The following is a 24,112-nucleotide window of genomic DNA, read 5'->3' on the forward strand; positions in this document are numbered from 1 at the left end:
CTCTTTTTCTTTTTCGTTCTTTTTTCTTTCTTTCTCTTCTATTCCCTTCTCCGCCCCATCCCCCCCACCCCCAAGACAGTTTCTAGCCCTGACTGACCTGGAACTCACTCTGTAGACCAGGCTGGCCTCTAACTCAGAGATTCATCTGCCTTTGCCTCCTAAAGGCATGTGTGCACAGCCAATACCACCGGGCCTTCAAGATCTTTTTAAGGTCTTCAAGGAGGATTCCTAGCCAGCCAGTCTAGTCTAATTGGTGAACTCCAGGCCAAAGGAGTTGGATGGATATTCCTGAGGTTGTCCTCCGGCTTCATGCTAACACACACTCACACACACACAGGAACAAAGGAGCATCTTCTGGGGAATTTTCATGAGCAAAAGAGATTACGCTGAAGTCATTTTGGTTTTTAAAATTAATATTTAATACACATAGAAATTTTCAATTTTAATTGTTCCCCAATTTCAACTGACTGAAAAAAATTTAAATGTTATTCCTAATCTCACAGGTTATAATAATCACTTCCCTGATCCCATTAACAAACTCAATTAATTAAAATTATGTGAACATTTGAAACATCATTTGCAAATTTAGTAATTCTTTTTTTTTAAGCTGTGGTTCAGTGGCAAAGCAGTTGTCTAGCATGTGAGACCCAGACTGAATTTGTTTTGTATTTGGTCTTTGAGACAGGGTTTCTCTGTGTAGCTTTGGAGCCTGTCCTGGAACTCTCTCTGTAGACCAGGCTGGCCTCGAACTCAGAGATCTGCTTGCCTCTTCCTCTGGATTAAAGGCGTGCGCCACCATCACCTGGTCCATACTGAGTTGAATATAGTGTTCTGACAAACTACAAAAAAAAACAAGCAACAACAACAAAAAAGGTTTGAAAGGCTTTGTTAGAAAATCAGGATACTTAAAAAGAGAGTTCTAGGTCAACTAGGGCCAAAAGGTCTCTCAAATAAATAATGTTTTGGGAGAGGGAGAAGTATCTCAGCAGTTTTAGAGTACTTACTTGTTGCTTTTGCAGAGGATTAAATTCCCAGAATCTACATGTGGCTCATACCGTCTAACTCCAGTTCCAGAGGATCTGATGCTCTCTTCTGGGCTCCAGGTATGCATGTGGTATGCAGGTATACATGAAAGCAAAATATTCATACTCAAAATGTTTTTTAACATGTATTTATTTAGTGTGTATGTGTGTGAGCACGGGATTGCCAATAGTGTTTGGAGGCCAGAGGATAACTTTTGGGAGTGGGTTTGCTCCTTCCATCGCATGAGCTCTGGGAATCAAATACAACTCAGGCTATTAGACTTGCTGGTAAGCACTTTTGCCCACTGAGCCATTCCTCCACCTGCTTTTCTTATATTTGGAGCCATGCTGGCTTTGAACTAGCTGCTAACTGAAGATAACTTTGAACTTCTGATCCTCCTGAGTGCTGAAATTACAATGCTTGTTAACTGGGCTACCATGCCTAATTAAGGGATGCCAAGACTTTTAAAACTCAGGACTTCATGCATGTCAGGCAAACACTGCACTGAGCTACATCTCCAGCCCTAAAATCATACAAAACTTCTAAGAATCTAAAGTATTACACCTATGTAGGTTCCATAATGCAAAGATATTACTACCCAAGGGCTGGAGATGTAGCTCAGTGCTAAAGCAGACCATGGCCCTAGATTTGATTCTTCCTACTGCAAATAAATACTAACACTGAAAGTTCAGTCCAACTCCTCTAAGTCATCACTGAGGATAAAAGATGCTTTGTGCTTATAGAGAATTAAGTCATCCCACTTGGAAATTCGGAGAATGAGGTCATCCCACGGGGGAATAACCTGCTCAAGCAATTTGGGTCATAGTATTTATGACTGTGCTGGTCAGTGAGCCAGCTGGTTCTGGATTCCTCCCTTCAGTGGTAATCTGTCAGTGATTCCTCCCCACCAACACCATAACTGCAGGGCCAAACTTTGTTCTGAGGTTAAAGTGATCTCCCCACCATTGTAAAACAAGGACATGCCTGGCTCTCATGACAAAGTTCTGGAAAGACAGTTAAGTGCAAAGAAAGGAGTAGCTGCTCACAGTGACTGACTGATACATAGCTATTTCCTTTAAAGTGGTACTCCTGGAGAGGAGTCTTTTTTTTTTTTTTTTTTCCATTTTTCGAGACAAGGTTCTCTGTGGCTTTGGAACTAGCTCTTGTAGACCAGGCTGGCCTCGAACTCAGAGATCCATCTGCCTCTGCCTCCTGGGTGCTGGGATTAAAGGTCTGCACCACCACCGTCTTGCTGAGGATTCTTAAGATTCAGGAAGGAGAGCAGTTCAGTAGGCAAAAGCACTTGCCATCATGTACTAAACCAGGAAATGTATCCCAGCAATTTAAATGTGATATGCTAGTGGTATCTATGTATAAACTTATTTTAAAAAAAAATTATTATGTATACAATATTCTGTCTGCGTGTATATCTGCAGGCCAGAAGAGGGCACCAGACATCATTACAGATGGTTGTGAGCTACCTTGTGGTTGTCGGGAATTGAACTCAGGACCTTTGGAAGAGCAGGCAATGCTCTTAACCTCTGAGCCATCTCTCCAGCCCTAAACTTATTTTCTTTGATGTTTTCTAATTCTTTTAAGTGTTTTTTACACTATGTGTATTTGTCTGCATGCTTTTGTGCACCACATGTGTACAGAAGCCCTCACAGCCCAGAAAGAGGGTCTGTGACGCCATGGAACTGGAGGTTGTGAGGTGCCACACTGGTGCTGGGAACCAACCTGGTCCTCTGCAGGAGCAGCAAGGGCTCATAAGCACTGAGCCATATTTTCAGCCCCTAGCATGTATTTAATGAGACAGGGTCTCATTCTGTATCCCTCTATCTCCTGCCTCTGCCTTCCAAGTTCTGGAATTAAAGGGGTCACCACCACATCTGGCCTGTTACTAAGTATAAAGTGTGTGGGTACATGCATATGGAGGTCAGATGATAATTTGTAAAGCTGGTTCCTCCTCCCTTCATGCGGATCCAGGGGAGCAAACTGACGATTAGTTTTTACAACAAGCACTTTACAACACCCCTATTTTCTTTTTAAAACTCAGAATCTGATTCTATTTGAGTGTAGGTATATCAGACAGTGGAGCTGGTTCTCTTTCCACCTTGAGCCCTGGGGATGGGACTCAATTTTGGCAACAGGTGTGCCTTTACCTGCTGAGTCATCTTACCTGTCTCCAAGTGTCCTGGAAGTTATGAATGGAGGAGAGGGGATTACAACCACTTAATTACACCTCCACCTTGTCTCTACACCTTTGATCTTGCGTGCTGATTTTGATAAGTCCTCTATCAAATTAATTCGATATTTACTAGCTTCAGCACTAACATCAGAGTCTAAATGTGCAAGACTACTTCTTGGAAGTGCACCACACGTCTACTGTCTACAAAGTTAGTGCAGTTGTTATCTTGTTTGGAACAGTAGAAATTCAAATAAAAGGTCTTTCAGGTATGGAGTTAGGCATGCCTTTCCTTCTGCTAGGCCTTTCGTGCAGGAGTTGAGTTGGGTTGGTTCAGTTAATTGCTGCTGAGGTGAAATCCCATGCACAGGCTTCACAATCTGACATTGCTGACTTGGAGTGCAGTGATTTTTCTCCTACTGTGCTTCTGTCTTATACTGGCATCTTCCTTGAAGGCTTTGTATCCTTGTCCTTCTCGGTATTGCTATTAGTATATATCATTCAATGTTCATTTGCTCAGCACTGAGAGGGTCTAGAGCACTGTCCTGAGGCCCACTCAGTCTTCTTCACGCACTGTGCTCCTGGGACTTGCGGTGTGGCTTCCTTAGAGCTCCTGCCCTTCTGTAGCTGGGGCTGTAGACCCAGTACATATTTCTGTCCCTATGAAGGGTGGTTTTGTTTTCTTCCAGTTGAGTACTTGGTATCTTACCTTTCTATTTTGGCCTTTTGTGTGGTAGGGGACAAAGGACAGTGACTGCCTCTCTCACAGATCCCCTCTAACAGATTTTTAAAGACACATTCTAGTTTTTGTGTGGTTGTAGTGAAAACATTAACAGGTCCAGGGCCCATCTTTCACCTGTATTCACATTAGCTGTCAACCAACAGCTATCTCTGCTTCTACATCATGCTTGTCTCTATTTACCTTTGACCTCTGCTCTCCATAAGACTTCCCCTGTGCCTATCTCTCAGTCACAGTTACCCAAGTCCCAGAAAAGAAAGTTGGTCATCCCTCCCACCCTTCAAGTGGGGCACTGTCTATAAGGAAGAGTATTTTGGGAGACAGCAGAAACTGTGTGCAATTGGGAAACAATTGAGAAGCTTTGAAGCAAGAATCAAAAGACCTGTTTCTGAATGAGTTCTCTGACTGGAAAGTTTAGGACAAATCTGGAAACAGGATGGCATAAAAAAGTGCTAGTTGTGATAACTGAGGCACCAGGATGGTGGCCTGCAAAGAAATTTGGCAGTTGGAATGGTGGAAAAGAATGTATTCAAAATAAATATCCATTTATTAAAATTTGGTTATGTCTTAACCAGAGCAATACAGTGTTACAAGTACATAGTTCTACTATGTTAACAATAAAAATATCAAAACAACATGCATAAAGAACTAATTGTTGATTTTTCAATTTTAGCCATAACTTCTCATAAAGTGTTGAGTGCTTCTAAACTGTTCATCCTGTTATGGACGCTACCACACCCACACTTCCCACACTAATTCTTTAGTGTGACATTCTAATTTTGGTCAGACAAGTCATGACGGCTGCAAGTTCTCCTCACAGCTAACCGGATGATGGATTTATGTTAACGTCCCCCATGCTCCTAGCGTTGGTTCAATTTTGAATTTATTTTGCTTTTCCCATTTTACTTTTAAAACCTTTTAACATCTGAACCCTTACAATTTTGCCAATCATATTGTACTGTTTAACTAATAATTACCAAGTGAAAGCACATGTAACCGCGTCCCCCAAAACATAATACTCCTAGACTGCAGAAGCTCTCTGTGTAGCAAGACTTCATGTTGTTCTGGCCAGGAAGCCTCAAACTTGGAACTGATTTCAATTGTTGGAAAACAAGAATTATGTCAGGTGTGGAGGCTCACACTTGTAATCCTTGCACTCAGGAGGCTGATGCAGGATTGCTGCAAGGGCTAAAACCCTGTCAAGAAACAAACACACAAACAAAAGGCTGGAGATGGTTCAATAGTCAAAGAGCTCTCATACTGCTCTTCTAGAGGACCTGAGTTCAATTTCTAGTACCCATGTTGGGTGGCTCACAACCCCCTGCAGCGCCAGCTCAAGAGGACACAATGCCTCTGTAAGCATCCACATTCATAAGCACATATCCATACACATAATTAAGAACAAACCTTTTTTTTTAAACAAACAAAAAGTACAAGGATTTCTGATAAATACATATATAATAGTCCTCTGTAAGTATGAGTTCTATACCCACTCAAATGAGAACTGAAAATCCCCTAAAAGAAAATGATTAGTTCCGGATTGAACAAGGACAACTTGTCATTTTCCCCTTACAGGAACCATCCACATAGCATTACATTGTATTTAGATACTATACAGAGGTGGCTTACAAGTGTGTGGGAAATGTATGACATTAACAAGGCCATTTTACAGAAGGAACTCAAGGTTAGTCAGATACGGGGTGGGGGGCTGGGGGGGGGCTTTGCTTCTAGAACCAGTACTTCATGAATACAAAAGGATGACTATAGATAGAACTTATGTATGACTTCAAATGATTAAAATTACCCACAATGCTCATTCCTGAGTCATCAGCGGTTAGACAGCTTCAGTTTCTGCTGAGATAGCATGATTGATTGCATTAGTAGTCTCAGTTCTTCCACTATCTTATAAGACTATGTATCATATCATTTGCCATATTACTTCCTACAGTTCTCTCAACATGAGGTGTATGTATGTCCTTGTCTCACTGATGATGGGCTTGACGACTTGAGGCCAACAAGGTGGCACATACCTGTGTGACTTCATCTGGCCTCTGTGCTTCTGCAGTTCACCATGGATAACATGTCCCGGGCAGCTAGTTCAGCATGTGACTCAGAAGGAACCACCTGGGACAAATGTGAATCTGACCCAAATGGAGATGCCCAATCCAGCAGAGGCTAACCCTGAAGGACAGCTGCTTGGCTGAACTTAGTCTAGACCAATTGCCCTAGAAGTCTATGTGGATGCAAGAGTATAAAGCAGGAACAAAAGCAAAAAGAGTTTATTTTAACAAAGCAGAAGGGGCTCAGGGACTCCTTTAAAACACAGCTGTACACTCAGGAAACAGAAGCCAAGAATAGTTCTGATTCTCACAGTTCAGGGCTTTTTCCTAGTAAGGTTTCCCATGCTACTGTAACCTCATTTTCCAGAGGTAATTATAGCTAAGATTTTGTTTTCTTCCAGATGTTCCCCGAGAGGTAGCCTCGACAAGTATCACGGGACTGGTTTCAGCTTCTACCTCGAAAGGCGCGCGCGCTCTCTGCCAACACTAGCCCCTATCCTCTGAGGCTCATTTCTAGCTAGTTTTCAGTATGCATTTGTTCCTCAGTGTAAATCGTAACTTCCTTTGAGAAGTGGGAATTTCCCTTTATTTAATCTGGCCTTCTATTTTCAAGTAAACTGAGGTGTTTATATGCATCTGGAGTAGTAATAACCTATACAAATTAGTTCTTTTTACCATGTTGACATGAAATCCTTAATTCCCATACATAATTAATCAATTTATTATTTTATTGCAGTGCTAGAGAGTCCAGAGCCTTACACATCCTAGGTTTCAATACAAAGCTAAAATCTCCAATCTAGGAAATTAAAAAACAGACCAGTTGGAATTATTCCATATAAATGACCTTGATTCTCATTTTCCTATTTGATATTTCTACACATTAGATTGTATCTACTTCTTGCTTCAAATTATTTCACATAGGCCAAGGCTCATGAACATCAACACATTTGTTGATAAAAGATTAAAGGCAAGTTCAAGGTCTAAGCTACATATTAAGTTCCAGGCCAACCTAGGCTATAGTGTGAGGTCTTATCTCAAAATAAAATAAAAATAAATGGTTAAAAATATATACACTTTGGGAAGATAGTCAAAGTAGGAGAGAAGGATGAACCTCCGCTGGGGAGCAAGCAAAGGAATGGATATGAATATACAGAATGGGATGTGAAGGAGGAGGAGATGAATACCACCACTGTGTGAATGTATGTTGCTGTGATTGGCTTAATAAAGAAGCTGACTGATCAAAAGCTGGAGAGGATAAAATTAGGTGGGTGAACCAGATTAAGGACACTGGGAAAAAGAAGGGCAGAGTCAAGAGCTGCCAGCTAAACATCGAGAGGAAACAAGAGGTTCAAGATGCCACCATGTGGCAGAACGTAGATTAATATAAATGCATTAATTTAAAATTTATGGGTTAGCTAATAACAAGCCTGAGTTATTGGCTAAAAATTTATAATTAATATAAAGTCTCCATGTCAGTTATTGGGAACTGATGGGTGGGACAGAAAAGTCTGCCTAAAGCACCTGGGAGGTAGAAGCAAGATCATGAGTTCAAGGTCACCTCAGCTACCTATTGAGTTCCAGGCCAGCCTGGACTGACTACATGAGTCACTGTAAGAGGGTTAGGCCTTTTCAACAAGAAGTTTAACACCCAACTTTCCAGGTTTCTGGTACAAGTATTTTATATATGGCTGAGAATCACAGAGTGGCTTAAGGAAGCTACTATTGTTCCCTTCTCCCCTTCTTTGTCAAAGTGAGTAAGGCACAAATGCTGTTGACTGAGAAATCCTCAATCCCTGTAGCCACTCCTCTAAGGAATGGACTAGCCATTCTGGAAGAGCCTGGAGGGTCCAGGGCAGGGCCACTTCAAGGTGGTCAACAAGAACCCTACTCTGGCCAGAGTGACAGAATGTAAAAAGAAAGAGTGGGAAGAACAGCAAAGTGCAGTGCTAGGCTTTGGGAACTAGAGGGCCTGCCTTAAAAAAAAAAAAAAAATCAAAACCAAATTTCTGTGTTCAAATCTTCCACACTGGTTGGAATTATTGCTTCGTCTCGTTCACTGACTAGGGCCATAGCTATTTTCTTGTCCTACTGATTGAATCTGGCCGACGGCTTATAATTACAGCTAGAGACCCAAGGACAAGGTTCTGAGATGCACCTTGTCATGGCATTTCCATCATTTGCATGTGTGGAGGGCAGAGGATGGTAGTGGAAGTGAGGAACCAGCCATTTAGGAAGCACTATGTTATTTATTCCATTCAGCCCTCTTCAATCCTGGGAGATACTAGCCTACATTTTAGAAAAAGGGTTTTAGTAAGACAAATAAGGTCACCAGGGAGCTAACTTGCAAGTAGAAAGGACAATTATATCAACAATACAAAGAAGGTTCAAGTGGCCAAAGAAGCAAGGAGAGGAAATACCACATGGGTGGGACATGAGGATCCAAGTTTTCAGACCCAATTTCTCAGGAAGGAAGGGTCACCCCAAAGACTTCTGGTTAATTTAACTTCTTTCTCAACCAAGAAATAGTTCTAGGGTGGACGCTATGATGCACACCTTTATTCACAACTTAGGAGACACCCAGGACTATTACACAGAGAAACCCTGTCTTGAAAAAACAAAAAAGGAGAGAAATGGTCCTAGAAGTTAGCCAGCCTCTTTGGTACACATCACCCACAACCAGGGACATTCCTTAAAACTATACCACTAAGAAGAAAAACAGCAGGAAGACAGGCAAGGACCTGTGAATACAAGACCCACTCGAACCTGCTGGTGAGATTTGTGGAGAATGAGAACAAAACTACATCTTTCAGGATCTGCTCAAATGATCAACTCTAATTGTATTACATGACAGTTTCTTGCATCTCAACCTAGCTCCTCAATATCTAATAATCAAAGTTGTAGCTATAAAATCCTATGCGGTGAGGATCTAAGACAAAAGAGAAATCCAGGATACCAGCATCCTCCAGCTCTTACAACTACAGTTAAGTGAGAAGCAAATGGGGTCTGCTCTGTCTGTGAGGACTTTTTTCAACTGGCTGACAGTTACCTGTTCCACAGCTCACCAGCCCAGGTCTCTAAAACTGCAAAACAGCCTCCATAGTTAGGCTATCTTCAAGGCTGACTGTCCACAGGGATCATAACACACTTAACCAACATCTGCACCCCTCACCCCCCCCCCCAAAACAAGCTCTTTCCACAGGCCTTTTAAAATTAAGTACCACTCAGAAGTTCTTTAAAAAAAAAATCAGTTATTAGAGGCAAGCAAGTCCTCAGACAATTCAAATTTAGTTTCTCCTTCCTTAAAACACATAGAGTATATAGGTCCTGAAGAGGGAAGGGCCTCTTCCAAACTGTACTGTGAACTGCTGACACAGCAAACACCAAGGACTAACCAGAGGAATTAGGTCAGTGCCAAACACCTGACATAAATACATTTTCACCACATTGCCAACAACAGCGGCCCCATCTAACAGATGATATGTGATATACCTAGTAACAATGTGTTTGACAGAGACGTAAAGGAAATAGAATCACCGTGTTCCCTTCCACAGCTCTTCAATGTCAAAACTCTCAGACTTTAGAGTCTTACCACCAATACCAATTTCTCCCACCTAACATCTTCATCAACCCAGTATTAAGTTCAAATCACACGAAAACTAAGTCATCCTTTATTACACACGGTGTCGGTTGGAGAAGCATATTGCTCAGGCTACAGGGACATTTCATTTATTTAAATGTTTTTATTAAAAAAAAATTAAAGACCTTCATGGCACAACTTCTTCCCAGCACAGTTATGTCTTAGTCATACCAATTACAATACAATTACAACCAATAAACCAAAGAAGGGAATTCTGACTTTAAACTTAAAAGAGGGGAAGGGCACACTTCAAAACAAAGTAAAAAATATTTTGCCAACACAGTTGTTTTATATTGGCATTCATTTCCCACCATCTAAGCAATGCAGACACAGGAAGTGCTGAGAAATAGTGTCCCAATACAAGGTGTACAGATGAGGTAATTTACAACACAGAAGTTGTTACTCTGTAAACCCTGACCCTCCCTACCCACCACCCACTCAGGTCTTTTAAAACCCTCCACATTTCTGCGTGACTCCTTGCTTCTTTTCCATTTCTATTTATTTTACAAGGCTCTTAGGTGGCACTCCAGAGTCCTCTGCATTCACCATCAGCTCTTGTACTAGGTGTGATGAGTGAGGAGGCCCAGCCGTCTGCAGCTATCCACAGCAGCCTCAAACACATCTACATTTCTGAGCTGTGAGTAGGGTGTGGAGTCCTGATTACAACCTTCCTCTCCACCTCAAAAGAAAGAATTCAGTCTAAATGTCTTGTTCAAATCACGATCCAGTGCAAACATAATCACAAACCGCATCTCTAGCACACCTGGTGCTTTCAGCTCCGCACAAATCCAACATGGTAACCCTCACAGCACGCTAGGGTATACAAGAATCAAGTACAATAAATAGTCACTGCAAGTGGCCAAAAAGAAGAAAAATCACTCTGCAGTCAGAAAGTTTTCTTTTTAGCTCTCCCTATGGTTGAGAAAGGTTAAGAAAGGCATTAGCATCCTCTACTTTTGTCATTACATTTGCTAAAGCCACCACCTTGATAAAGTTACTAAAGCCAAGATGGATTACAAAGTTAGGTAAGTTAATTAAATTCAACTCCCCAAACAATTATGTTTTGTCTATGATGCCAGGTGAGAAAGGCTTATGAGTCTATAAAGGTAGGAGAATGGGGAACTAAGATTTTAGGCCTTAAAATATGTTGGAAGATTTTTTTCCTAGTCCCCATAGGCAGCTACTGTAATGAAACAACAGGAGAAAATACAGAGCTGATGATTTGCTATTGTGCTTAAAAAACTAGGCTTCCTCAGTGAAGCACCTGATAAACTTAGGTGGCTGGATTACAGTGGAAAGTCCACTTTACACACACACAAACACACAAACTGGCGACTTGTCCTATCCCCAATCCCTGCAATGCTGAGACACAGAATGAGTTTTATGGCAAAGGATCCTTAATCCCCAGAGACGCTTTGGCTTGTGGTGCTTTTTTTAAGGCCTCTGCCCTGCCCAGTACCATGGGTCGAACGAGGGGTGCATAAAAATGAGGGCCTCGGGAAGCCTCCATGGTATGGGCTGTAGTCCCCTCAGGTTTAAATGTGAGACACCCACCCAGCGAGACCTTTACACAGGGAACTTAAATCTACCCTTGATAAATAAAACCAAACGTTTATTTACACCATAGAATTCCAACACTGGATCTTTCACATATGAAGGACAAAGTTTTATATATATACACACAGCGAGGGGTGGCAGGGCCATAACAAGAGAACTGATAGTTTCCCACAATTACAGGTCTACCATTTCTGGTTCACTGGAGATGGTGGCTCTGCTCCTGCCTCTCAGATACAATTACAACTCTGAGAGCAAGGTCTCCTCACTAGATGGCATGTGAAGGGGAAGGTAGGAGGAGAGAAAAGTACAAAGCTTAAAATGAACCCAGTGTGGCCACATCACCCGTTAGCTCTTAAGAGTACTAGCATGAAACTTCATGGACAGTATTTCTTTTTTAAAAAGCAATAAATTATGCCCCATAACTAACTGACTTCAAAATGGCCAAGTCAAAGAAAACTGAAAAAGAGTTTGCCTTCCCTCTCCTACCAGCTATGAAGCACAGCATGTGAGATGAAAAGGGAGCGACCGAAGCAGGAGCCCAGGAGAGAAAGCATCACAGATCTAAACTCAACTAAAATCAAAACGATTTAGGGTTAGGTCAGCAAGACATGATTCAATCAGAAAAGAAGCTTTAGGATCTGTCTGCAAGTCGGGTAGACTTTTAACATCTTGATGTAACGAAGACAGATCCACCTCCACCAGAGCTGGACTAACCCATGGACGCAGTCCTGAAGAAAGGTGATGAAGTGACCAGCAGCAGAACAATGTTCAGGATAGACTGGGTCCTCCCTAACTATTTCCTTCCCACCTCCCTTGATAAGCTACACTTTCTAATCTCTGGGGAAGAGCATGAGATCTGCGCCCCAAGAGTGTAGTAATGTGGGGAGAGCATTGTGGGAAGGGGAAGAAATCTCCACCCAAACACAGTAGCTGGGATTGAAGCCAGTTTATCTTTTTCTTTAGTGGTGATGAACTGAATTTGGAAAGGGAGAAAAAAGTTGTCCATGAAATATTCCATCTGCAGGTAATTTTTCAGGGAATACCCTGAGTTATGAAAAGTCCAAGTTTAAAAAACAAAAACAAAACAAAACAAAAAAAAAGGAAGAAATCAGCCTATTATAATTTTTTATGACTCAACTACTAAATCCACAAGCAACGGTTCAGACACGGTGCTTCTGAAGTTTTCTCACCCCTCCCAACCAGGCGCAAGCTGCATCAAGGAGAGGGTGGACTTCCCCAACTCTGCTTAGGCATCAGGAGATAGATGGGGATCATTACTGCTGAGCGCCAGCGGCAGCTGGAACAGGCATCCCAAGGGAGTTGGCAGCAGCAATCACTGGTGAGCCTGCCAGAGGTCCAAGGGGTGAAGGGGTTGGCACTGAAGAAATCCCTGAAAGAACAGCCAACAGTAAGCCAGAGACACCAATTACAGCCAGCAAACTTTCCATAAAACTTTCCCCAAAAGTTAACACAATGAAGATTCTTTCTTCATGCCTTCTCTTGGCTACATTTTTGCACTTTAATCTGTACAAATCCAAGTTAAAACTAACAAGTCCTAATCAATAAATTTAGCAAGCAGCTAACACCGACAATTATGCACAGATATCATCAGCAGGGTGTCTAGAGGCTCTCTGCTCCGTGTCCCACCTTCTCTCAGTGACCTCTGGCTAGACATGTGGTTAGCACACATTTGAAGTGTGGCTACAAGGACTGAAGACTCAATACTAATTTAACTCAGTTTTTATTAAATAGCTGCGTGGGCTATTTCTACCATACTAAACAGCACAGCACTTCAGGCAACTGTCATTCTACAATGGTCGGGGCTGGAGAGATGGCTCAGTGGTTAAGAGCACTGACTGCTCTTCCAGATGGACCAGGGTTCAATTCCCAGCACCCACATAGCAGCTCACACCTGTCTGTAATTCCAGTTCCAGGGAATCTAGACACCTTCACACCAATGCACATAAAATAAAGTTAAAAAAAAAAAAGGTATACTCTTAAAAAAAATCTACAATGGTCACTTAATGGAGAAAGGCAAATTCTTGACTTTATACTATGACTGTGATTTGATTTCTTCTCCATTTATTACAATTATATGTCAGCTTGCCCTCAATTAGCCAGTTTTCTCTCTCTCCTCCAAATACAAGACTGCCCCCTATCTGTAGGGGATGTGTTCCAAGGCCCTAGGGTGCCTGAAACCATGGATCGTACCCAATATTATGTATTTGTATACTATGGTTTTTTCTACATATATATATATATGTATAATAAAGATTAGATTATAAACTAGGCACAGTCATAAAATAATTTAACAAAAACTAACAAAAGTTATATGAATATGTTTTCTCTTGATAGATTCCAGACAAAATTGTATTTTGGGATCCTGAGTAAGTAAAACCATGAATATAGGAGATTTTTGTACATGATTCAAAATATAAAAGGTTTAAAGGAGTCTATAGTGAAAAGTCACTTTGAGCTATATACAAGACAGTTTCAAAAAAAGCAATCACAACAAACAAACACATGTCTTTGTTCTTTAGGATCTGTTGGTAATTCAAGTCTCTGCAAGAACGTTTCTGTAGGGATACTGGAGATTTGAAGGGGAGACACCACTGATATCCTACTCCAAGATAATGTCACTAAAATATATCCAGAGTATTTAGTAGCACAGATTATATATACCCACCGATCAATTTATGATCCCCAGCATCCATATAAAAAGTTACATGTAGGGGTACCACTGTAAACCTAGGGTTGGGGATGGAAAAAAAGACAGATCCCTGGGGCTGTCTGGCCACTTAGCCTAACCAAATTGGTGTGTCCCTGGGAGAAAGCCTGTGTTGTGGTGCACAGGCATACACTCAGGTAAACACACTCTTAACAACAATGTGGATGGCTCCCTAGCAACCACATTTGAGGCTGGCCTCTTGCTCCCATACAATTCACGTCAATGTTCTCACACCTATCCATGTCCACCATTTTCTAAGAAAGGCACAGAGAGGGAACTGAAAATAAGAACAGTAACTTTTTTTCTAAGTTTTCTAAAAAGAGAATTACCAATCAACCAACCTGACATCATATTGGCGCTGCTGACAGGTGTACTGCCCCCTGGCATGCTGGATGAACTCATTCGAGCCTGGTCTTTCACAACAGTGTCTAGAAAACAGATAATCAAGTTAGATTTTGTTCTGCTTAATGTACTAAACCAGTTGAGGAGAAATAAGAGTAGCTACCTTCAATCTTTACCTTTAATTTATACTCTGTATCACTTTTAGAACACACAGTGGCAACTACCATCACCATGAACCAAATAAACAGTGCATAATAAACACCTGGCCTGTAGAACTGTGGTTAAAAAATCAAGTCTGAACACAACAGTAGGATGATAAGAAAATATCCATTATAGAGCTAAATTAAAAATAATGATGGTTAAATGAATGTTTAATGGCGATAATACAATCTAACCTGGCCAAGAGAACAATTTATTAGCAGTGAATTGGTCCACCAGAGCAGAAGATTGAATGGGCCAAAGCTATTTGCCTATGTAGGTTAGTGCTATAAGCAAACTTTACTATTCATACCAACCAGCCTATGTGTTTTAGTTATCATAGTTGGCTATATACCCATTAACTTTAATGGTTTATACAATACTTAACACTTGTAAATTTCACTGGCTTTCTCCAACAAATGATTGGCAGAGATGGAACAGGTCAAGACCTATTATATTCCATCAGGCCAAAGCAGCCACTGGGAATTGGTAGGAAAATAAATGTCTATAGACAAGAATCTTTGCAACAATTCTGCTTTGTTTTGTATAGATTCTTACTTTATAACCCATCCTGTCTTGGAATTTACTATGTAATCCAATCTGACTTGGAAATTGTGGTGAACCTCCTGTCTAGGTCTCCGAAATATAGAGATTATAAGCATGAACCACCACATGTCTGGTAGACAGCAAAACTTCATTAAAACATTGTCATGTCCTTTTTTGGTAGCACTGTGGATTAAACTGAAGGTTTTACATGTACTGAGTAAGTGTTTTACCACTGGCTATATCCCTATCTCTCTTCCCAGTAATTCTGCATGTCAACTGCTGACAGTACCCCTCAGCTGAAGAAAATGAGGCTCAGAATGGGTGAAGTAACTTTTTGGTAGGAGCTACTAGATTCCAGATCTGATCTATAACACTCAGAACATTGTTTACAACATAAATTCTCCTCTGCCTCATATAATCCACTAGGCAGTGAAGGGCTACACAACTGGACTCACAGAAGTAAGGATGCTCCATAGCCTCTCTTGCAGTGAGCCGTGACTGGTGGTCATATCGCAGGAGCTTGTCCAGAAAATCCAAGGCCTCTGGGCTAACAAGGTGTTGATTTTCACTGTGGACAAAGCGTTCCCATCGCTTACGAGAGTGTCTGTAAGGCAAAGCTAGAAATGAGAAATGGGATGCAAGGTACAGAACAAAAGCAAAGAAGGATAAAATCCAAAGGACAGTCTTTTACCACTCCTGTTCTCAAGGGGATAACACCCACAGATAGAAGGTAGCTCCTAACAGGCAACTGGAAATAACAATGTTGCATCAAGGAGAAACCTGGGTCTTTCCCCTTTGAAGAACCACACTTGAGATTGTTAATGCTCTTGTGCAGCAGTCAGGGCCTGAGCTAGCCAATACTCTATCTTCATTCTTCGCCAGTTCTGCCACTTGGCAGATAAATATCTGTGTCCTCCTATGAATTGACCAGTATATTCCTATTCTGTCTCTTCAGCACTGAGAGGCAGCTGTCAGAAAATCAGTCTATTTCTTTGTTTAGAAAGTCCTAACATTTAAGACACAAATGGTATCAATGTTGGATCCAACTGGGTTCTTCTACTTAGACCCAAACTTTACTTAAATTCCTTTCACAGGACCCCTCTGACTACAATCATAACACTCAAGACTTTTCTATGTCAATTTGGACAGATGGCCATTCAATCTGATGTTGTCATGTGTGCTCAAACAGCATCCTGCAGCTCCAGATCAGACACCTTACACTTTTGGCAAAGAGAACAAGACAATTTCAAGGAACCAAAATGTCAAAACACAGACAAATTCTGTGTGTGTATGTATGACGTACCTGCCCAAGATATCGTTGAAACGTGGATCTAATTCAATGTTGTACTTGTCAATATAGTCATATAAATCTTCTGTTCCCAGAACCTTGGCTATCCTCACCAACTAATATTAAAGAAAAAAAAGCTCACAACACAAGCATATTGTATGATCAAATCAATAACCAATGATAAATGAATTAAATAATTAGGGTACTGATATATCCTAAAATGTTGTCCCTTAATGCTTAGTTCAAATTTTGGTGTGTAGCAGGAGTATTTCCTATAAAGTCCTTAAGTCAACTCAATGTGAAAATGTTAGAAAAGTCCAATTATTTTGCCTTTTTCTCCCCTTGAAAGTCCACCCCCCTCCCCCAGGGTCTTTTTTCCTTGTCACAACTCAAAACGACCGACTCTTGTTTGGAAATTGCCACACTTCTGCATTTACATTACTATAGTCAATTGCTTCTATTGCTGGATTTGCCTATAGACAATGAGCTATCTGAAGGCATTCCTTTTTGTAGACTTTAGTGGCACACACTTTTAATTCCAGCACTTGAGGGGTGGGGGAACAGAGGAAGGCAGATCTGCTTTCCAGGCCAGTCAAGGCTACACAGAGATACCCTGGCTCAAAAAACAAAACAAAACGTCTACTCTGCCCAAAGAGAACTAGACATTAATGCCTTCCTATTATCACCACTAATTTAGTTTAATTTCCTTAAATTCTAAAGGGCAAGTGTAATTAGTTCAAAGTACCACCTACATTTCTATTGACATATAGATACATACACATAAACACAATTTATATAGAGAAAATGACCAAAGCACTATTAAATATAAGCCGACACATGGAAGAAAATATTTTCCTCTCTTCCAAAGGAGTTCTATTTTTATTTTATGTGTATAGATGTTTTGTCTACATGTATGTCTATGTACCACATGTACACCTAGAGCCCGCAGTGGCCAATCACCTGGAGGGTTAGAGCACTTGGACCTGCAGTTAGCCATTGTGTAGGTACTGGAAACTGAAACCAGGTCCTCTGCAAGGTCAAAAAGTGGACTTAACACTGATTGACCCATCTCTCTAGTCTCATCTTTTTTTTCTTTCGAGAAAAGGTTTCTCTGTGTAACAGCCCTGGCTGTCTTGGAACTCTTTGTAGACCAGGCTGTCCTCAAACTCACACTGCCTCCCAAGTGCTGGGATTAAGGGCGTGCACTACCATGCCTGGCTCCAGCCTCATTTTTTGAAAACTATAACAATAACAGCAAAAAGCAACCTTTTTATGTATGTATATGTACCACCTGTGTGTTGTGCTCATGGAGGCCAGAAGAGGACATCAGATTACCCAGAACTGTAATTACAGCTGGCTGAGAGCTAACTGATGTGGGTACTAAAAACTACACCCAGGTCACCTGCAAGCGCAGCAAACCCTCTAAACCACTAAGTTGTCTCTTTAGTCCTGAACATGTATTTTATATTTATTTATTAATTAATTATGTATACAATATTCTGTCTGTGTGTATACCTGCAGGCCAGCAGAGGGCACCAGACCTCATTACAGATGGTTGTGAGCCACCATGTGGTTGCTGGGAATTGAACTCAGGACCTTTGGAAGAGCAGGCAATGCTCTTAACCTCTGAGCCATCTCTCCAGCCCCTGAACATGTATTTTATAGAGCATTTTACATACATACTTTACAATGAAGCAACAAACATTAACAAGACTGGGAGAGGGGTGAGACTCTGATGTATGAAGATTAAAATGTACGGCTCCAGTGAACAAATAGACAATTATCAGGCACTGTGCATTAAGAATTGGACTTGGAGGTGAGACTGGGAGGAGGGGGTTATGAGGCAACTGTACTTTATATATTTTTTTTAATATTTATTTATTTATTTATTTATTTATTTATTTATTATGTATACAATATTCTGTCTGTATGCCTGAAGGCCAGAAGAGGGCGCCAGACCTCTTTACAGATGGTTGTGAGCCACCATGTGGTTGCTGGGAATTGAACTCAGGACCTTTGGAAGAGCAGGCAATGCTCTTAACCACTGAGCCATCTCTCCAGCCCTGTACTTTATATTTTTTAAAAAATTGTTTTTTTTTTTTTAAAGTTTTTGAGACAAATTCACACTATGTAGCCCTGACTGTCCTGAAACTTGCTGTGTAGACCAAGCTAGCTTTTAACTCACAGAGATCTGTTGCCTCTTCCTCCTCCTGAGTGATGGGATTAAAGGTATGAGCTACCATGTGTGGGAGAGTGGGGGTGGGGCATGACACAGGACATGGACTCTGGGATCCACATGCCCACATGCCTTTTGCCTCCCAGGTACCACATCTGCATGAGTTTTTAATTTTTTTTCTTTTGTGGTTTTTTTGAGACAAGGTTTCTCTGTGGCTTTGGAGCCTGTCCTGGAACTAGCTCTTGTAGACCAGGTTGGCCTCGAACTCACAAGAGATCTGCCTGCCTCTGCCTCTCAAGTGCTGGGTTTAAAGGCATGCACCACCACCGCCCAGCGTGGGTTTTTAATTTTTAAAGCTTGGTAGCCCAGCCTGGCTTGGAGCTCACCTGTAGTCCAACCCCACTGAAGTTTCTTACGAGTTTGCAGATCTGGCTAATTTTTTAACTAGGTCAATAAATTTCTTAGTGGGAATAACATCATCACCTGATCATAATTGTCATGTCCATGGAAAAATGGCTCCTTCCGGAAGATCATACTTGCCAGCATACAACCCAAGCTCCACATATCCAAACTATAATCATACATCTGTATTAAAGAAAACATTGTTATCACATGAATTCCCAGACTTGTCACTTCCAGATACAATAGACATTATAAAAGAATTTTAAAAATCACTTTGCTCACAGTGAACCATCTACCACTTCTCAGTCTTTTTATGACTTCTTTTACCCAGTTATTGGCTTGTGTTTTTTTCTTTTTTCTTTTTTTTAGTACTGGGGATCGATCGAATCTTGATCAAAATCCTTTTGCCTCTATCTCCTAAAAGCAGGATTAGAAGTTATTTACAACACGTCTTCTGGATCAAGATAATCTTTTATTGGTTATCTTCTGGTTTTGTTTTGGCAAATTTAGGACCATAATTTAACATTACCACAAACAAAACAAATTACAGAAGACAGCTCATGTATTTGTTACATTTTACCTTAAAAAGGACAGCTATAGATATAATAAATGGTTTACTCAAAGCACAAACTGACATTTCTGTAAATTCTGTGCTAAATAAGCACAGGAACAACACTGTACTTGCCATTCTCTTCTTACCTGATAATCTACAAGTAGCTCTGGGCCTTTGAAGTATCGGGAAGCAACTCGAACATTATATTCTTGGCCAGGATGGTAAAATTCAGCTAAGCCCCAGTCTATTAGCCTTAGCTGAAAGGGGTTGGGAGGGAGAACAAGTCACAAATAACTACAGCATCTTTCATCGACTCTCATCCCAACAATGAAGTTTCCCAGAGAAAGCAACAAGGTGTTCACATCCTTGCCAGCACTTTGCAATACCATTGCATTTTCATTTTAGCGATTTCACCACACACGCAGGGAACTTTCAACATGCCTGCACTCTGCCCAGACCCCGCTCCCTGCCCTCAGAGAAAAGGTCTGGGAAAACATGACTTGAAGGTTCTCTTCCCCCGACCTCATTTCCTTCTTTCCTTTCTATCTCAGTTCTAGTCATGCTGCTATTCCAGCATGCCATATTGTGGTATTATGATTTTAAAATACATACATTGTTTTTTATCTGTGGCTTCTGACTAATTTCCACAATACCTATATTTTCTAAGTTTCTAAAATGATAAACATACTTTTGGTAAAGTTTTTGCCTTTTTCTTTGTGTGCTAGCCTTTGACCCTAGCTAGGGCTTCCTAGGCACTGAGCTACATTCCTAGCCTGAGTTCCTGGTACAGTGTAGGCCTGACAGCAAAACTGTAAACCCCCCCCCCTTATGTACTCATTTTGCCCATTCTCTTTTTTTCTGAAGGTAAGCAACAGAAACTGAGTTTCTCTTTCTTAAACTAGATCACAGAAACCTGTATAAAAATGTGTTTTGAGGCGGGCAGTGGTAGTGGCATGCCCAGCACATTTTTTTTTTTTTCGAGACAGGGTTTCTCTGTGTGACAGTTCTGACTGTCCTGGAACAAGCTCTTGTAGACCAGGCTAGCCTCAAACTCACAGAGATCCACCTGCCTCCGCCTCCCGGGTGCTGAGATTAAAGGCATGAGCCACCATGGCCTGGCGTGCAATAATATCATTTTTAACAAACCAGTAAATCTATTTACCTAAATTCTGAAATATTCTAGTAAATTGAACCAGAGAAGGGTTGGGTAAAAAAAGTAATAGTTGTAGTTCAAAAATGCAGCTTGTATTCAGGGGCTTGTAGCCAGCATCTGAAAGGGCAGAAGGGGAAGTCTGAGGAATCTGATAAATGTCTAGGCACTCAGTGTCACACCGAATCAAATTAGAAAATACAATGTGCTGGTGTCTGCCCTAGTTTATTAGTTTACTCAGGGAGAGAAACTCTTTTTCTTCTTGGAATATATCTTTTTCTTAACATTGTAGTGCTGGGTCCAGTCCAGTACTCTCAAAATTGTCACTTTTCCAATGGACCCTATAAAACATGCTATAAAATACTGTACTGGCTAGTTTTATTTTAACTTAACGCAAGCTAGAGTCATCTGGGAAGAAGAAGTCTCAACTGAGAAAATGCCCTAACAGACTGGCAGACAGGCAGGCAGACAAGCCTGTGTTGCACTGTCTTGACTGATGATATGTGAGAACCCAGCTCATTGTGGATGGTACTACTTAGCCATCCCCTTCTACAGCAAGGGGCCCTGGATTGGTAGTAGCAGGCTGAGAAAGCAGTCCAGTAAGCAATATTCCTCTATGGTCTCTGCCTCAGCTCCTGCCCTCCAGGTTCCCTCAGTGACGGACTTTGCTGTGGGACTATAAGCTGAAATAAATCTTTTCCTCCCTGAGTTGCTTTTGGCCATAGTTTTCTTTCACAGCAATAGAAACCTTAACTAATCACAACATATTCCTTAGTTAAATCTAAAGTATTTTCTGTGATCTGCCACAGCCTACTCACTGATCCCACCATCCTTCCTTCCCTTTCCAATACCTCCCTGAAACAGGTTCTCACTAATATAGAACCAAGCTGGCCTTGAACTCGAAGCAATCTCCTAGCCCAGTCTCCCAAGTATTGAGACTGCTTGCATAATGCAACACAAGTTACCATACTTGACTGAAACGTAACCTCTTCAGAAAAGCATTTTTGTCTGCTTTGTTCATTCATGTACCTCCAGCCTCAAACTACCTGTTACAAGGTATGTGTCAGAAAATGTATTAACTAGTCACCTAAATTCCTTTAAGTCTACAACAGTCATCATTGTGTAAAAAGATGAATGTCAGGGATGAGGAGAAAGCTCAGTCAAAGTGCTTGACATAAAAGGATATGAACCAAGGAGTGGTGGCACGCCTTTAATCACAGTATTCAGAGGGAGAGGCAGGTAGATATTTGTGAGCGTGAGGTCAGTCTGGTCTACTGAGCTACTTCCAGGACAGTTAGGGCAGTTACACAGAGAAATCTTGTCTCAAAATACAAAATCAAAACAAAAAAGAGATATGAACCTGAGTTTTAACCACAGCACACAAACAAACAAGTACCAGGCAAGGTAGCACACATTGGTAATCACAGCACTGCAGAAATAATGGCAGGGAGACTCATGCAGCTCACTGGCTAGTCAGCTACCAAATTAGTGAGTACCAGGTGCCAATAAGAGACACCATCTCAAAAAAACAACAACAACAAAAAAGAACACAAAACAAAACAAAAAACCAGAGATGTATGAATCCAGAGGAAGAAACCCAAGGTTGACACACATACACTGACACGTTGAGTTCAGCTCCCAGTGTCACATAAACTGAGCACGGAGACACACTGTAATCTCAGCACTCAAAAGATAGAGGCAGGAGGATCAGAAGTTCAAAGATACCCTCTGATACATAACAAGATACTGCTTTGGGTTGCAGTTCAGCAAGTTAAAAGCACTTTCTACCAAGGTTGATGACCTCAGTTCAAGTCCTGGGACTTAACATGGTAGAAGGAAAAAAAAAATGACACCAAAATTTTCCTCTGAGCTCAATACATATGCCATGGTATACACATGTCCAAACTCATATACACAACCCCACTCCTCCCTTCACAAAAAAATGAATTCTTAAAAAAGATTCTATCACTCCAGGTGTGGTAACGCACACTTTTCATCCCAGCATTTAGGAGGCAGAAACAGGTAGATCTCTGTGAGTTTGGAGCCAGCCTGGTCTACAGAGCAAGACCCAGGACAGCCAAGGTTACACAGAGAAACTGTCTCAAAAACAAACAAAAGCAGGAAGAGAAGGAAGCAAAAAAAAAAAAAAAAAAGGAGAAAGAAGAAAAAAATATATATATACATAGTGACACGTCTTTTAATCTCAGCACTCAGGAGGCAGAAGCAAACAGGTGGATTGCTATGAGTTTGAGGCTAGCCTGGTCTACACAGTGAGTTCCAGGACAGCCAGGGCGACAAAGAGAGACCCTGTTTCAACACACACAAATAAAAAAGGGGGTCCAGAGGAATGGGGGGAGATGGTTCAGCTAATAAAGCACCCGTCGGCTGTATAAATAAGAAAACCTGAGTTCTAACCACATGACCTATGTTATAAACTACGTGTGATAGCATGTGTCTGTGTAATCCCAGAGGTTGACAAAACAGGGGCATTCCTGAGGACAATGGTCAGAGAGATTAGCAAATTCCTCCAGTTTGAGGTTCAGTGAGAAACCCTGTCTGAAATAATAAAATGGAGAGTGATCAAGGAAGACATATGACATTGACCTCTATCTTCTAAATCCAGGCGTACTGATGCGCACACACACACACACACACACACAAATCTGAAATATTACAAAGCATGCTGCTATTACAGCACTTGTAAAGGCTTCTTGATCTCTGCTACCAAAGCAGCGTGTTCTGAATAATTTATCAACTTCATAAGCATGTGTTTTATTTACTCATTTATTTATTTAGTTGTTCAAAGCAGGCCATTTATTTATTTACTTGTTTGTTCAGGGCAGGTTTTCCCTGTGTAGCCTTGCCTGTCCTGGAACTTGCTCTGTAGACCAGATTGGCCTCTAACTCAGAGATCTACCTGTTTCTGCCTCCCAAGTTCTGGGATTAATAGCATGTACCACCAATGCCTGGTCATATTTATTTTTTGAGACAAGGTCTCTATATACTAAGACAAAGTCTTAGTATATAGCCCTACATAGCCCTGAAACTTGCTATGTAGACCACCCTGGCCTTGGACTCAAGAGATCCCCTTGCCTCTGTGCTGGGATTAATGGCATGTGCCAGCACACTCAGCCCGAGTATGAACAAGTATTTTATCAAGTATCTAACAGGTACTAAGGACTAAGGCAATAGGGGTAAGTATTGAAGATGAACTGCTAACTCTCCACCGTATTTACAAAAGAAGTTCAACTATGACATTACCTTTCTGTGCTCATGATCAATCATGACATTATGGGGTTTCACATCTCTGTGCATAATCCCCATGCTGTGACAATAATCCAATGCCTGCAAAAAAGAAAAATTTGTTTACATGAGTCAGTGTTTTAAGTAACTTGTTTTTTTCTTCCGTGTCAGTTTTTCTAACCTCACAATCCAGAAATCAGGGAATCAGGAACAGTTGCTCTCAGCTAATCCTCAAAACCTGGTTCATAGAGTCAAATATCATATTCAAGTCACAAAATCATGTCG

The 24,112-nt window shown here is 41.1% G+C and overlaps 1 protein-coding gene across 1 annotated transcript in view; it reads right to left on the reverse strand.

Moving 5' to 3' along the window:
* Positions 1-701: 701 nt before the first annotated feature.
* Positions 702-24,112, reverse strand: part of Csnk2a1 (casein kinase 2 alpha 1) — a 57,468-nt gene continuing 34,057 nt past the window's right edge. Inside the window, 8 exon segments of the mRNA XM_050150895.1 lie at positions 702-12,519; positions 12,521-12,591; positions 14,271-14,357; positions 15,471-15,619; positions 16,319-16,419; positions 18,963-19,064; positions 19,581-19,691; positions 23,846-23,929. Of these exon segments, the coding sequence (XP_050006852.1) occupies positions 12,448-12,519; positions 12,521-12,591; positions 14,271-14,357; positions 15,471-15,619; positions 16,319-16,419; positions 18,963-19,064; positions 19,581-19,691; positions 23,846-23,929 (777 nt within the window). The 3' untranslated portion in view covers positions 702-12,447.

This window comes from Alexandromys fortis, unplaced genomic scaffold, assembly GCF_014885135.2.
Source record: "Alexandromys fortis isolate MF-2015 unplaced genomic scaffold, M_Fortis_MF-2015_v1.1 scaffold_27, whole genome shotgun sequence".
In the NCBI taxonomy this organism is placed as follows: domain Eukaryota; kingdom Metazoa; phylum Chordata; class Mammalia; order Rodentia; family Cricetidae; genus Alexandromys; species Alexandromys fortis.